Raw genomic sequence first — 16,959 nt, forward strand, 5'->3', positions numbered from 1 at the left:
GGTCGAAGAAAAAAAGGAAAGGTTGCAGTTTCAGAGGGGAAAAATGCAGGTTTCTACTTGTAGACAAGATTAAGTGACTTCAAATAAAAGATGAAATAAAAAACACCCAGATGGCAGCATTAAGAAAACCAATTACAGCAGATGACAAGTTCAATATATACCAATGCACTCCAGCAAAAAACCCAAAACAACAAAACCAAGCATAATAATTGGGTGTATGAGCAGGAGTACAGAGCCTATTGTACATGCAAGGTAGTCCTTCTAAGCACTGGGAAGCAGGCACATTCTCATAGAATCATCAAATTTGGAAAAGACCTTTAAGATCATTCAGTCCAACTGTCCACCCAGCACTGCCACTGTTACCACTAAACCATCACCCAGCAACAGATTCAGACACCTCTCAAACAACTTCAGGGATGATTTTACCACCTCCCTCTGAAATTATGCCCAGTGAGAGCCACACCTCAAGAAATATGTTGACCAACTGTATGGAACTGAGAGAGCAACAAGAAGTAATGACCATTCTTTCTTTAATCAACTGACTGATTTCACAGTATCAAGTTGTACTTCTATTAAAGAGACAAAAAGGGAGAGCTGAGGAACCATTTCAACCTTTGTCACTGCATGAACTACAATGTTTAAAACTAGTAACATGTAATATAGGTAAAAGAGATCTACATTAGCATTATATCTAACTATTTAAAGTGAATCTTGCTTTCAGCTCAAAAAACATCCCAATTAAAAGGCTAGCTTTTCATGTGCAGAAACAATATTTTACTATAAGCATTCAGTGTAGTTACATTCTTATGCTGCCGTTGTAACAGTAGTTGATAAAAGAATACCAATAATCCTATGCCAGCTGTCACTGCATCTTCGTAACACCTATTTTGGCATGGGCTGTGCTGTAAAATGTGGGCTTGCAAAATTCTAAAGGTGTCCTATTAAATGAACACAAAAGCACGTGAGAAAGTTTCCTAGATGAAAGCACATGTTATGAACCTACCCCAAACAGCTTCACCAACCACTTGCTTCTCCCAGTCTGCTTGTGACAAGGAATAATCTTCCTGGGTGCAAAACTATTTGATTATATCACAATTCAGTTTTTCAAGAGTTTTCGAGATACCTTCTATACCATTTTTTTTCACCTTGACTCTTTGCTATAAATCTATCTCCCTAATAAATCAGCTGCTTGTTCCATATGAAAATCTAATTAATACTAATGTGTAGCCAGCAGGGGGTAGACTGGCACAACAATAGCAATTTCCAGCATGAAAAATCTACAGCTAGCTCTCTAGAAGTAAGGAAAAAAAGTGAAACAGCTATTAAAAATTTATTTTTTAATAACTCACTGTCATCAACACAAAGGAACACCACGAAATGATTGTTTAACAAATGCAAATAGATTTCTATTAAAAAAAAGAGAATGAAGAGTTTATACTCATGGTAGTACAGTGAAAAAATATCAAACTCTGTAAAACCATGAATTTTAAAATGCCAGTTCAGTTATTCTAGAGCCACAACTGAATTATGTTTGTAAAAAGCCTCTAACTAAAGTTTCTAATAAAAGCTTGGTATGATTATTTAACAACATCGCTGAAAAACTGATTCATCATCTGCAAAATTAGTGAATGAATTTCTGAAAAAAAAAATAGAGACTATAGTCAGTGAAGTTTATATTTCAATTACAAATTGTCTTACTCTATAAAGAGTAATTTATTTGCTTTCACTGTGTTATCTCCTCAACAGAAAAGATTTTTAAATACCTGGATAATGAAATTACCTTCTTCCAAAAAATCAAACTAACGACAGAAAAAATTCCTATTGTTTTCTTAATCCTGATATCTGCTGTTAGAAAGGAGACATTCTCCTAAGGGCATTTTCAATTGCCAAAACTTTGATAATGAGAAAGGACTGTAATTTCTAAACATATCACAAGACTGTCCTCTACACCACTTAATGCATAGCTTGCTTTTTGTTTTCACCTACAGAACTGACAAGCTTAAAAAAAAAAAACAACACCAAAAAACGAAAGAAAACCCCACAAATCCACCACCAAAATCTTACCAACCAAATCCAGAACAGAACACCAGTTTAAAAGTCTGTTTTAAGATACTTTGCTGAAACATGCGAAGTCAGTAATACAATCTGAAAAGCATTAAGTACACTCTCATCTCAGTTCAACAATAAATGTTTCTTGAGACAGACTCAGAGATTTACCACACAGTATGTACTTTCCACATTCATCCTCAAAAGTCACTTTTCTTCACATAGCATTCAGTCATCACTGCCCTCATTCTCACCATCTAGAGTCTGCTTTTGTATCCCATCTGTATCTTAGTTCTGCATACTTGACTTAACCTGCAAACTCTTCAGAGCAAATAACCCTTTTTTTTCCATCTGCAAGTACTCACACCAGGCATCTTAAATAGCATTCATGAATGTTTTACAACATCACTAGAAAGGCCACTGAAAATACAAAGCTCGCTTTAAAAAAATGAGACAAATCTGTAAGTATTGATTTTCAGGTAACTGCCAGAAAGCTTAGTATGACTCTGCGTTATCCAGCAGTAAGAAGAGAAGCTAAAAAATGGCCATATTCTTTTCTGCCCAACAAGTGCCACACAATGGCACCCAACAGATTCTACCCTTTCTTTTTGCTCAAATAAAGCTAATTTATTTTCTCCTGTTAGTTTAAATACACCTTGTTCTACTCTGTGATTTTTCTAGAAGCTAAGTATCTCCCTGCAGCACTCAACTACAGAGAATGCTATGCTGGGCAATGACATAAGTAAGAGAGCTGGAACTAGTTCTGAGAGCAATGTGATCTCCAAGCTCCACATGGAGACATTACCTCAGGTCCTGAAAGCAATATAGCCACAGCTATCCCAGCACAATGTTGAGAAGATGAAACCATACCACTCCTGCATGCAGATACAGAAAAGCAACACTACCATACACAGCACTGCATCTTGTCTCAGTGCACAACCAGGCATGCTGCTACTCCTGCTACAGCCAAAGCCAACACCTTCAGCTTAAACAAGATATTCTATCATAGCATAATACTGAGACAAAAGAGCCACTGAAGGTGACTAGTTCGTTATACAGATATATGGGCATGCTAAAAAATCTCTACTGCTTCAGGGTTTCTTCTTGACCTGTGGACTCCAATAAGTTAAGCAAAGAACAGCAGACAGACTGTCACTTTTAAACAGCTTTGTCTACTTTGTAAGGTGCCAGCAGTGTCTTTTAATATCCAGGAGAAAATATCGTATTATACTATACCCTGTATAAATTAGCGTAACATGACAAATAAGTTCTCTTACTTAAAATACTAACAAGGTTCCTCATACCTTTACTCTTTACAAACTCATGCAAAAGAAACACAATGACAAAGCAAGCTACTTCACATAATTGGCTAACAGGAGACCTCTCTTCTAATACTTCATTTGCAGTCTTCTCCATTTTGGGTTAAGTAGAAACCAGGCAGTGGTTGACAAAATACAAAAAATAAAATACATAAAATGTATCAACAACTTTTCATTTGCTTTGTTATGCTTCAGATTTAGGTACAGAAATAGATATTTTAATTATGAAGTGAAGGCAAGACCTGAAGGGTTTACTGTCAATCTGCTAGAACTCTTTATATGAAGGGGTTATTTTCACATAAAGGGACATGACTGCGAACACACAACCAAACCGACCATTCATCCTAATCCAGAATGAGGCCTCAACTAACGTTTTTGCATAGTTTTACAGTACATAGTATGAGGTGGAACTTATTTTCCAGCAAGTATTGCAATGGTCTCCCAAACTTTGACCTAAATAGCACACCCAGAATTACAAATTAAGAATATAGACTGTATTTCATACAGATGTGCCAAACACAGAGTATCAACAACACATGACATAAGTTTAAAAGGACGGTAAGAGAATGAAAATAGAACTCACTAGTGAGAAACACACTTGAAAATTCTCTTTGGCAAACATATACAAAACTAATCTTCATAAAAGCATTCATTCCAGCATGGACTTCCTGCCTGAAAGTATTCTGATTAGTTAATAGATTAGTTAATAGATTAGTTATTTGTTGACTTCAAAGTAATTGCAGGTTCCTTTACAGCTAGAAGAAAGGTAAGCAGAATCTTAAATGTATCAATATAATAATACATGTTATTTTATTTAGTATTCTGCAAAACAACATTGCAAAACAATGAAAGTAATCCACAAAAATTCTGGGAAATTTGCATCTGAAAGGAAACCGTTTGAAGTTTTAATAAATTTGCTAATTATGTCCAAAACCAGGCAATTAAACAGTACCTTCTTATTTCTGAGGTAGGCTTTCTTGGCTGAAATACGTCCTCGCCTTGCTTCCAGCTGGCGGATTTTTTGTTGTAACTTTTGCAGCTCCTCTTTTTGCAAGTGTACAGATGTTGCCATATCCTCTTTTTCAAGCATGGCTTCCATACTTTCGTAAGTGTCATAATACACCACTTCATCTCTCTTCTCTATTTTAAAGATGTCAGCAATAAAAAAATTAAATCAATGGTTTGTATTTGATTAACATTTTGTTTTCCTCAACAACAACCCTTTTCACAACAACAACCCAACCCTTGACTTGCAAGATATGATGCAGAAGAATGCCACAGCCCTTTCAGAGGACTACTACCAAAAATCAACAGGTCAGACGAAAAGCATTACACAGCAAGGCACTGTACAGCTTTAAGGTTTTTATGGGGAACAGAAATTAATACCAATGAAGCTCAGCCTGCTACTCAGGCAAGCTCAGAGTATTAAAACACAAATGCAATTCTAAATGTACAGCTATAATGTGTAGCCTAATTTGAACACAATGCCCATGCATGTCTTTAGGTCTCACAAGAGACCCAAGGTGTGTAGCAATTTTCTGTGGTCTTCACCATGAAGTTCAGGATAGAAAAGACTATCTGAAGTCCTTGGCATGAGATTCTTCTGTTACAACCAACTCGTAATTTCATGTAAGGGGACTCAGACAACAGGACACCAAAAATCCTCTCATAGGTTTTTGATGTCCCAAGTCACTGCTCCTGGGAGGGAGGGCAACTTCGAGGCAATTCTTCAAAGCAATACAGGCCAGAAAAGGAGGTAATTACTAGTAGTTTTATCAACATTCATGATTTTTTGCCTCCTGAGTGAAGCATTTGGAATAAGACTGAGCTCATCTTTAAATGCTGCCTTCTCATGTCTTGCCAAGAAGGAAAGAGTGGTGATTATAAATCCTTGAAGGATGTTGGGATGAAGAAGCAGTAAAGACCTCTTGTTCTTTATTCCACTGGCATACAAAGTAGGATATATTCGTCATACAGCAAGAAGGAAATGCATTACTGCATCTTAAACAGGCAGATGCAGCTGGTACGTCTGTGAAGTGTCTATTCCACAGCAACACTGAACTTTCTTATTTCAACTTTTTCAACTATTTTCAGAAAGACTAAATTTTCCTACTTCAGCCACTTGATTATTTGGGGACAGGCACAGGATTTTCCTCAGTACACAGTTCATTTTAAAAGCTGTTGTCACTTCATGTTATTTGTATGTACAGTCTCTGCTGCAACCAGAATTCCAAATGCCATGCTGATTTCAGCTCAGCAGAAGTCATGGCAGGACCAGACAGCAAAGCACAGCAAGATATGCACCTTATAATAAAAGGTAATAAAACATACCAAACAGTTCATTTACTTCAGCGCTCAGTTTAAAAAATAAAAACCCTGCAAAGCTTCATCAATATATAACTGTCAAGTCACTGGAACTCCCTTTGAGATACAACTGAGTAAGAGGACGACTCATGGCTGACAATTATATTTCACCATGCAGTCATAAAATGGGAGAATTTACACTTGAATTTTGCTTTAGAAGACTTTCATGCAAAGTTAAAAACAGAAATATACAAGTTCACCCATCACAAAACCATTTTGACAAGAATGTACTCATATTTTGTACAAATAAGATAAAACCCTTGTAAATTCTACCTAATAAACTCATGTTTTTTGAATTTCAATGCAGGTATTTGCTTAATGACTAGTGTTGCTCACAATATGACAATCTATTATCACTTGATCCTTTTCAGATCCTTTGCTGAATTTGCAAAGATGTTCTTCTAGGTCACAACCAACTGCAGTCAATTCTTACCATGCTCTCAGAACATTATTTGGGAATTCTCTGAACTATCTCTGCAGAACCACTACAGTCAAAGACTAGAAAGAAGTAACAGCATCTGCTTGGCTTACACACGTGAATTTCAAATCATACAGACATGCAACATCAAAATCTTACTATCAGTACACTTCAAAAAGAAAGTGCAACAGACCATACCTTTCTTTTGACATCATAGGAAACAACACATATTAAAAGACCACTACATGTTTTAGATGCTTGAATTCAGATTTGGTGTTGAATAGTCTCAAACATATGTAGTCACTCGCATATCACATTATTTTTCACATTTATTGTTCTATCCACCTAAGGAACATCTGAGAAGGTAATTTCATGTGTTGAACAACTCTCAGACTTTTAGGAACTGTATTTTTCAGTTTCTGTCCTATGGGATAGTTTTGGATTTATTATTAAACAATATCATACAAATTTAAAATACCAAAGGAAGCCAGAATGGTGAACTGTTTTGTTGCCACGAGGGAAGGAATAGGGTGATGATTCAGGTGACTGAGGGTTTTATTTTGGATTAGGTTCTGGGTTGAGGGCTTTTTTGAGATTTCTGGAGAAAACATCAATGAGAAATCGTATTGCCCTGTGACATTTTTGCAGCTTAGTCTCTAACAGCCCAGAGGTTTTACTATCACTACACCAAAGACAAAGGATTTTGATACACATTTTCTTCTCAGTCCCCTGTTCACGGGATTATTTCTAGTTCGTAAGTAAGCATACGTCTTCAGTACCAAAACTACATGTCTGATTTCCCAGTCCAAAAATCTACCTCAAGATCACCAATTCTCTACACAGTCAAAGCTGCCACATTTCTGTAACTCATTTATAAAGTTTCCAACCCTTATGTTCCAAGCATACAGTTACAGTTGTTTCCATTGGAAGCCATAAAGGTGGAGATTCGTGTTACAGTGAGACAAATCTGTGATACCTATGTTTTCTCCTTTTCCAGTGGCAACTCAAAATACAATCCAGCTTCAAACTTCTCTTAGGAGAATTTTCTATCCATAGCAAAATTTTTTATTCAAGTCCTACGTTCTGAAAACAGCAAAACAAAAGCTTGCTTAAATACAAACATTAAAGATAGAAAAGTCTAAAGGATAGAACTGGATTGGAAAATGCTGTATGATTTACATGTACTGTTTCCACAGTTTGTAAGTACATGAGGTGTAGTAGGACAGTCAGTTCTGGAAGCATAAGGTTTTCATTGCTGCTCTAAATTTGAGATAACAATATGAGCTTCAAGTGTAGCAAAAGGAATCCAATTTGCAGATACAGCTTTTGAAAACCAATCACTTTCATGAAATTAGTAATATCAACATGTACTGCATATTTTTAGACAAGTCCAGTAATTAGGACATCTCCTCCTCCCTGATCTTAGTTCTTCAAAACATATGTAGTTTGCATATCTTATATGCAAACTTCCAAATACAGGCAATGAGAACCATACCAGAACTTCTTTATGTGTATGTATATGCCTTATAAAGAGGTGTAAATTTTAATTTAACAGTACTTTTGCACCTCTTCACATGGCAAAGAATCTGTTCTCATTTCATTCCCATAGGCTTCCCTGCACTCTTAGGAAGAAAATTATCTTTCACAGATTTGCATTAATTGAAATAAATAAAGCACCTGACATCAATCTTCTGATGCTTTCAAGCTGTGCTGTCAGCAGCAGCTCTTCACATTTCAGGATCTCGAACTGCACTTCATACAACTGAAGCTGTAGATCATAGTAATCAGCTTCTAAGTGGTCCAAATGAGCTAATGCTTCTGTACCACCTTTCAGGCTCTGCATCTAAATAAGAAGAGAAAACAACAAACAAACAGAAACCATACAACTCTAGGATAATTATGAGAAAACCACAGATTTTATGATTGCAGCTAGATACTGCCTGTTACAGTAAATTTAACATGTTAAAATCTAACATGTTAAAATTGAACACATCAAGTCCCTAGGACATGTTCCTAAGGTGCCTTTAACAACTGACTTTTTTTTAATGTGTCAATGAAATAAATCCATGGCTTTGAATTACACTTTGCAACTGTCAAGTGTCAAGTCATACAGTGCATAGTGTGAAACATCCCTCACACTCTTTTACTCTACCCCTTGATTCTCTGAAGGTACATAATTAAATTAGAATTCTCCTATCTTCAATCCCCAGTTTAAAAGTAGGCATCTAGAAAGCTACAGTTAAAACCTGTAAAAGAAGATCTGAGAAAAAAAACATGAAAGGATGTGCAAACAGGGATAAATACAAGCACTGATCATCTTGTAATGACAATTTAGTTGTTCTGCTCTTTCTGGAGTCCTTCACAGGGAAATAAATACACAGATTAAAATACTTATATGTATTTCAGTACTCGTTTTTATTACATGTTTGAATAGAAAAGTAACACACAACCAAAGTGAACTGCAACCATTCTCTTTCATTCAGTCAAACAAGACTTACCTGCTCAATACAGCCATTCAGATAATATTTAAGGAATACTAGCATGTAAGGAAATCTTATGTGCTGAGGTTGGAGGGAATTCATGCACCTCTACAACCTGCATGCAGAAGAGTTAGGGCCACATCCAAATTCTTTACCTGCTCAGAATATGTATATCTGCTAGTTTCTCTCAGATACTTGATGAAAGTAATGGTAAATTTTAATGGAGATTCGTGATCTACCTCATTATTCAGAAGAAATGCCCAGTTTCATATTATAGACAGTCAATCATTAAAAAGGGACGTCTACCAAGAAAAAATACCAAACCTATTTAGCGATACATTAAAAAATATTTGTTAGCATGTTCTGTACATTATGATGTTATTTTCAAGTTGTAAAACTGAGTCTGTAACAAACAGCTACAAATGGGTTGCCTGAGATTTAAATATGATTACAGTAAACTAGGAAGATATCTGTACTGAATTAAACCAGTGATCTATTTTAGTCATGTCCTGGGGTGACAGGACATTTTCATGCTTTGTATCCCAATCGTGTATTCCTGTTCCCATGCTCTCAGTTTGTTTTGTCTGCAGCCGCGCCTCTCCCCCAGCTGCTTGCTCTGGCTTGCTGCTGATAGCTGTAGGCCTGCTTTGCTTGCTCTGCTCTCTTGCTTTTTTTTGTTTTTTTCTTTGCTTGCCTTATTTTGCTATTTTTCTATTTTTGTTTTTCCCTTCCTCCCCTTCCCTGAAGACATTGGATCAGCTTTGGACCTTGATTCGGGAACGTCAAGGAACTCCTCCGGAGTCTGCATTACAGAGAAGCTCAGCACCCTCCTCATCAGACTGCCCAAGCCGTTCGGCCTCTCTTGGACTGGTGAAAACGTTTGTTGTCATCTCGGGCTGTTTTTTCTTGTGTTGGGGAGTGTTTTTTGTTCTTGCTTAATAAACAAGTTTTTTCCACTTTTCCTCCGAGGAAATTCCTCCCGAACCCGGTGGTGGGGAGGGGGGAGGAGTTGTGGAGGTTTGTTTCCTTTAAGGGGCTCCTTTGGAGATTTTCCCCTAAGTTGTCCTAAACCAGGACAAGTCAATACCCTGTTTTGGGAAAATGTTGCAAAAATACAAGAAGATGAAACATAACAGGCAGTGCAGTGATATCTTCCCAAAAGGATTCACCAGTCTCTAGCACAGCTTGTAGCACAACTTAAATCACACTGCTGCCTATTATACAAAACAGACTTAATGGACTTAATACATTTGTCCTATCCCCCTTTTTTTTTAAAAACATGTAAGCTTTTAGCACCTGCACCATTACCTATTGACAGGGATTTCACAGCTCAATTAAACGCAAATAGTTCTGTGTATTGTACTTATTTCCATTTAAGACTGCTAGACAGAGTATCAGTGAATCAATTCTTGCAACTTCTATTTTAAGTTTCTTCTGCTATATTTTTTACTTCTGTATGCATCTTTTGTATATCAACTATATGTCTGAAAACTCTAGTCAGTCCTTAAGTGAACACCAGAAACCTTACAATCATTAATGTATCATGCATATGCTAGAGTCCAGTGCTACACAAAAATGTCTTGTTACACCATTTTATTACTTTGCATTAAGCTACTAATTTGACCAGAACAGTAAATGACATACTGACTGCATAATTGGAGTGAACTACAGGATACTTTTCAAGACAAAAGGACTGATTCTGTTGAACTCTCCAGTTTTTCCATATAAGAGGGATAATGTTTATTGTTCAGGCAGGATAGTAGCATTTTTCAAGGGATTTGGCATTTTTCAAGGATTTCCTCACTGTAAAAATGCAGCAAAATTTGGTGGGTTTGGGGCTGAGGAAAGTGGGTGTAGGAAATGTTTGTTTGCTTTTTAAATTAAGGTAGTGTCAAATGTGACTACACTTAAGAACTTCCCTTTTTCCATGAACTGTGAAAATGGCTCAAACCTTCACAATTCTTTTCTTAAAAACAGATGTTCCAAAATTTAAATAAACAATGTATATAAAGACTGAATAAAGACACACACAAACCATCTTCAAAAGTCTCACCAAGTTATAGCCGCTGAGTACTTCATTCAGTTGCACTGGTGTCTGCCTGATAAAGGACCTTAGCAACTGACAACTGTACCTTTGCCCTACAAAGAGTATACTCTACAGATGCTGTTAGTTATCTGTTCTGTTTTAGGGGTACCCTGTCACTTTATTCAGCTTTCAGTTGCAAATGAAATGGGAAATTAGTACTGCTGTATGGCAGATATCCTAGCTAAATAGCTCCCCATGAAAAAGTAAAACAAAGACCTTGAATTTCAACAATTTATTCATGTAAGATACTAATAATGTGTGATAATTCAAAACAGTACAATCACTTTTGGACATATTTCAGTATATTCTGTTAAAAATTTCTCTTCTTAATTGTAAGCAATTCTTACGAGTTTTTACCTAATCTGTACCGCTAATTTGCTGCATCCTTGGTAGCTCTCAGGCTGATCAACACAGTGAAAGAAACACAAAGAAATTTAACATGAGAACAGTATGGGAAACATTCTGCAGTTCTGCTGGTTTTGGCTGGGGTAGGATTAATTTTGTTCTTGGTGCCTGGTACAGGGCTGTGTTTCGGGCTTGTGCTGAACACAGGGCTGATAATACAGAGATGATTTTGTTATTGCTGAGCAAGGCTTGCACAGAGCCAAGGCCTTATATGCTTTTTGTATGGTCACTCTATCAGGGAAGACAGAAATGCATGGGAGGCTGGCAAGAGACGCAGCCAGAACAGGTGACCCCAACTGACCAAAGGGATATTCCAGACCATGAGACATCATGCCCAGTATAAAAAGTGGGGGGAAGAAAGAGGAGAGGAGGGAGTTAGTAGAGTTTTGTTTTCTCAAGTTCACAGTTACCTGTGATGGGGCCCTGAACTCCTGGAGATGGCTGAACACCTGTCTGCCCAAGGGAAGACAGGAATTAATTCCTTGTTTTACTTTGCTCATGTGTTTGGCTTTGGCTTTCCCTATTAAACTGCCTTTATCTCAACCCATGAGTTTTCTAGCTTTTAACCCTTCTGATTCCACTTATGAGAGAGCAATTGAGCAGCCACATGGCTCTTGGCTGCTGGCTGGGGTTAAAACACCACAGTGGTGGAACAAAAAACTTAAACTGGGGTGATCCAAGTTCAATTTCCTGTAATGCCTTTCTGCACTAATGAAAGCAAATAATTTAATCTTTACAGTCTTTTTTGCTGCATTCATACCAATCAGAGAGTGGTTGCATTCACTGAATCAGAGTGCTCAGAGGTTGCAACCAGGTTGCTCAGAGTTCCATCCAACCTGGCCTTGAACACTTCTCAGGATGCTGATCCACAACATCTCTGGGCAACCTGTTCCAGTGTTGCTCCCTCAAATTTCAAAGAATTTCTTCCTAATATGTAATTTAAACCCATCCACTTTCAGTTTAAAGCTATTTCCCCTTCTCCTACCCAATATGCCCTTGCAAAAAATTTCCAAGACGAAATGTTCAAAAATCTATAGACAACTTGTTGAACACACTTTCCTCAAGTGAAATCATATCACATCTTTGTTCTGAATTGTCATTTTTCTCAGCTAAAATCCAGATGTATTAATTTCTTGAACATTTTAGTCTCTTCAAACAAATATCCTGTTTTTATCTTCTAGAATATAGTAGCTAAATGGTTTGCCAGGAGGAATTTCAGTTCTACAAACATTATCCTTACGAGACTGCCACCTTTCTTCACAAAGATGGGATTCCCAGTCAGGTTTCTCACATTCAATTCTTTATACTTAAGCCTTTTACATTCTCAGAAGACACTATGTTTATCAGAGCAGAAGGCAGCTGGTGCTATCTCCCTATCACTGTACTCAGACCCAGAGCTCTCTATGCCTTGTAATACACAATCCCAAAGCACCATGGCCATTAGATGTTCCTTATTTCTCTGCTCCCAAAAGCCTCAAACTCACAGCTCACTTTCATCCCGATGTATACTACAAAGAATCCTTCCTTTTACTGTGCAGCCCCTAATACTTTAGCATATCACACCAAACATTCACTCATTTACCCAAGTGAGATCTCATTAAACAAAATTTCACAGGTCTCCACAGGGAAAAAAATAAGATGTGCCACAAAAAGAAGATGCACGGTTACTCTAAGTGAAAATATTCAATATATTTCCATTAGTACTGCTGGATTGTCTCATCAGCTCTTGACTAAAGATGACAACAGCCTGATAAACTCAGGTTTTCAGACAACTGTTGGATTTCCAAATCTAAAGAGCATTGAAATGCAGTAAACCTATTTTTGTGCTCTGGGTATTGCATGTACTCTCTCTTCCCTGCAGATCAAGCTGTCTTCTACAGAGGCTCCTAAAATAGACACATAGTCTATCAGCCTTACAAACCTACCAGCCTTTGCAGTGCTAAAGTCGTGAGATCTCTGGATAACTTTTTCATAACAGCACCATTAGTTTAGTCAAATTTTGCTGAAGCATTTGAAAAGGTCTCTTAAAACAATCATCTAATTGCTAGAACACACATTAACATTAGTATGACAGAAAGTTATTCGCACCAAATGTCCATATGATAGCAAAGTTTAAAAGAGAAGTTAAAGCAGTGTTACTTTTGAGATGTCATAAAATCCAATAAATCTGGATTTTTTTCCTGCTAAGGCATTTAAGCACAGTTTCATGCATGAACTCTTTCCTCAGGAAAACCGTAGCTAGCAGAGCCCCCTCTGGAAGACTGCCTTAGCAATTAAGGTAAGCAGAGAAAGAGTGCAACACAGCCGTCCAGCTACCTATATATTTACTAATGGTCAGACACCTTCCATCTGGAATGTCAGAGCTATTCTGAAAAGGTGGTCATGCCTCTGAGAGCTAAACTGCACAGATTACATAGCAGCCAATTTCTCTCCTGTCCTTTCTCTTCATTTTACCCATCCCAGTGGATCGCTGTAAATGCTAACATCAAAAACTGTCTTTCTGGTTGACTAACCAGGAAAAGGTGAACAGAAAACATACATAAGTGGCACAAAACTCACCACCCCTACATTGCAACATCATATGTCTAACATTGCTTCTTTCTGTGTGCTTTAATTTTCTACTTACTGGCATGAAAACTTACCTCCTCTTTCAGTGCATGTTTCTTCTGCTCCAAACAGATTTCTTTAGCACGCATCAACTGCAAAGTCTCCTTAGAAACTGCATACTGAAGCTTTTCCATACGTTCCACTGCTGCTGCCCATGCTGCCTTACCAAATTTTTTCTGGTCTGCTCGCATTCGATCATACACAGCTACAGAAAGGAAAAAAAGAGGCAGGCATCTTACTAGTCGATTCATCAAACCACTAGTGATCCTGCTGCAAAGAAAATGCACACGTGTGTACTTAATAAAAATCTCATTAATACAACCATTTGGTCTTGAACTGGATCCCAAATTTTCTCCACTTCTGTAACCACCAATTATCAGCTACTAAAGTCTCCAGCTTACCTTAATAACGTTTATAGTACAGTCATAAATTAAAATAAATCTGAAGAATGAAAAAAGAACACTGCATGAAATTAAAACAACATCTGTCTTTTAACTCAAAATGAAGGAGTCCCTTGCCTGATTCAGATTTACTATTCTTGGGCACCAGATAACATCTAGGTGGACACATACAAGATTTTCACCACTGTTAATATACAGGTCATGTGATACTGTACTTAGCTTTGAAAAGCAAAAGCCACAAAAGTAATGGAATCAAAGGGGTGGCATTAAGTCACCACACACTACTACATACTGGTCTCAGGTAATAAAAAGCAACTTTATGTTCTCATGTGGTTTTCCTCTGCCATCTGTTAATATCTGGGTATGTAGGACTACCCTGTGATCAGTAGGAGGCCAAGAAAAACTACAAAAACAAAAACCAGGTAAATAACCTGTATTTTAAAGATCTACGCTGTAATCAGCCTTCACACATATCACTTTCCACTGGTTTTCCCCCAAATCCTAACTGCTGTACATAAAAAATCATGTGAAAAAAAACCAAGCCAATATCTATAAATGTGCATTATCAACTAGTAGTTTATCTTACTGGCTGCTTTTGTCATACTATAAAAAGAATGAAGCTGATTAGTACATTTAGAATTTCCTCTAATTAAATTTATTCCAACATGCTTTGACCTATTAAGTCACCCAGTCAGAGTAAGATGAAATTTCACATTAACTTGGGTTGTCACTGAACAGAGTAAATCTGCAGTGCCTGCATCTCTTGAGTCAGATGTAGCAGTCATGTACAGAGATGACAAGAGACCTACCAGTCAAGAAGGGATTTTTCCTGTGGATCTTGCACAATCACTATCACCAAGGCAAAGAAAGAAACAGGACCTGCAGTCAAGCAGGGGAGGACACCAGGACAACCTTTGTCAGTGAACTAGAAAATAGTCTGCTTGTCCTATTAAACTGGTTATTTAAGTTAAAATGGTACGAGGATGAGAGCACGGGCATACGTACCAAGTCATCTGACCTCCCTTTACTGCACCGCTTTTTACTAAAACCATCACATTCTTCAAACACTGAAAAGCCAAGCTTATATCCATGAAGGCTTCTAAACAACAGAGCAGCTTTCACTGAGTAGTTAAACTGTTGCTTAATGTTTAGAGTTTTGAAAAAAATTACTGAAAGGCAAGGAAGACTAGAAAAGGAAATTAACTGAAAGGCAATTAACATTTGCTATGGGGTTCTGCCATATCCAGTACAGAAAACAGAATCCACCAGGGACTCTATGCTCCTAAATCCTTTGCAAATACAGAGTATCACTAATGTAACTACATTGAGAAAGTGTCTGTAAAACCTCTACCCAAAATTTCTATTCTGTGCACTGCTGCTGATGTTCTGAAAAGTTTTACAAGTAAAATATTCAAACAGACAGGGAAGAAAAAACAAATAAGAATGACAATTTCATTTTCCTTATGACAAATTGCTGAAAAAAAAACTCACAGTACAATGCAGAACATAGTAAACATTAAATAATTTAAATTTTTATGTGATGGATAGGGTGACAGGAAATAACTACCTTTTTGTGTTTTAGCTGTTATTTCAAAATATTTAACTGTAAGATCTTGAATAGAAAGCACAGCCATGTGGGCTTTTTTCTGCCAATCAGCATCTTCTTTTTGCAGACTCTCAATTCTTCTGGGGCCTAGGTAGTCATTCTCTATTGAGATCTGAAAATAAATCAGCCCATGATTAAAAATACAATTAATTGCAGCTATTCTGCCAACAGTAAACAGTTTCAGGGCTAAGAAAGAAAATGAAACAAAATAGAGATATAACTACCACTACAGTTTCTACTCAACAGTAAAAAACTCTTTGGAAGCACTTCCTCCTCTTGAAAAAGTACATCCATCTTTCATAATTATTGTTCTTACTGGACACATAAAACCCATATATATAAGTTTGATTTGTCAACATCTTTTTATTATGTATCTTATTATCTGCAGATTACATGCATGTTTCATGCTTCATCCAGGCTTTCTTCCAGCCTGGACTATTTCATTCTGAAGTAAATAAATGTTCTTCCATCAGAATGAAGCTGGCAACCAGTGCTGTCCTGGGGTAGCGCTAGCTAAGTGATCATCAACATTTTAGAAGTTTTTCTTTGTTGTAGATGACTTTAAAAAGTATATTTTCCTAGTGCCTAGGAGCTCAAACATCCTTTCATTGCCAAGATCAAGGCAATTTTATTCTGATGTCCCAGCTAGCTGAAGCCAATAAAAGACTTGGAGTTTGTTTTACAAATAATAAATACAGAACTTTCTCTTCCAAACCTGAGAATTTTTATACACCTATCACACTACAACAACAGACTACATCTGTTGTAACTTAATAAAAAAATTAAGCCTGCTCATGCAATATCAAAGTATTCATTATTAATATTTTTCATATCTATCAGTCAAGAAGACACCTTAATAGTATAGGCAAAACTGAACAAAACCAAAAGTGCTCATAACTTTGTATGTCCCTGAATATTTCAACCTGAAGTTCTAATGCCTCAAGTATTAATCTTGATTTCACAAAGCTTCAATCTGATCTAAATAGCCAATCCACTCTATAGTTCAATTGCAAATGAAAGGTTTTTAAGTGACTGTTCAGGACCTACTTCTGCATACCTACTTGTCCCCATCTCTCAGACGGATGATTTTTCACAAGTTAAAACAAATAGATGCCTTCTAAACACTTGCTGATTTCTTGAAAAACACTTAGAGGACATTAATAAGGTATTTGAATCTACTTCTTATATATTTCCAAAACTCTTAGAAAGGCAACAGATTAAGTATAA

General features: G+C 36.9%; 1 protein-coding gene across 1 annotated transcript in view; it reads right to left on the reverse strand.

Moving 5' to 3' along the window:
• Window positions 1-16,959, reverse strand: part of JMY (junction mediating and regulatory protein, p53 cofactor) — a 65,088-nt gene that overhangs the window by 17,199 nt on the left and 30,930 nt on the right. Inside the window, exons 3-6 of the mRNA XM_068176349.1 lie at window positions 15,694-15,844; window positions 13,761-13,930; window positions 7,825-7,990; window positions 4,318-4,505 (exon numbers count right to left, since the gene is read on the reverse strand). Coding sequence (XP_068032450.1) covers window positions 4,318-4,505; window positions 7,825-7,990; window positions 13,761-13,930; window positions 15,694-15,844 — 675 coding nt within the window. The remainder of the gene's footprint in view (window positions 1-4,317; window positions 4,506-7,824; window positions 7,991-13,760; window positions 13,931-15,693; window positions 15,845-16,959) is intronic.

The sequence above is a fragment of the Anomalospiza imberbis genome, chromosome Z, assembly GCF_031753505.1.
Source record: "Anomalospiza imberbis isolate Cuckoo-Finch-1a 21T00152 chromosome Z, ASM3175350v1, whole genome shotgun sequence".
Lineage (NCBI taxonomy): Eukaryota > Metazoa > Chordata > Aves > Passeriformes > Viduidae > Anomalospiza > Anomalospiza imberbis.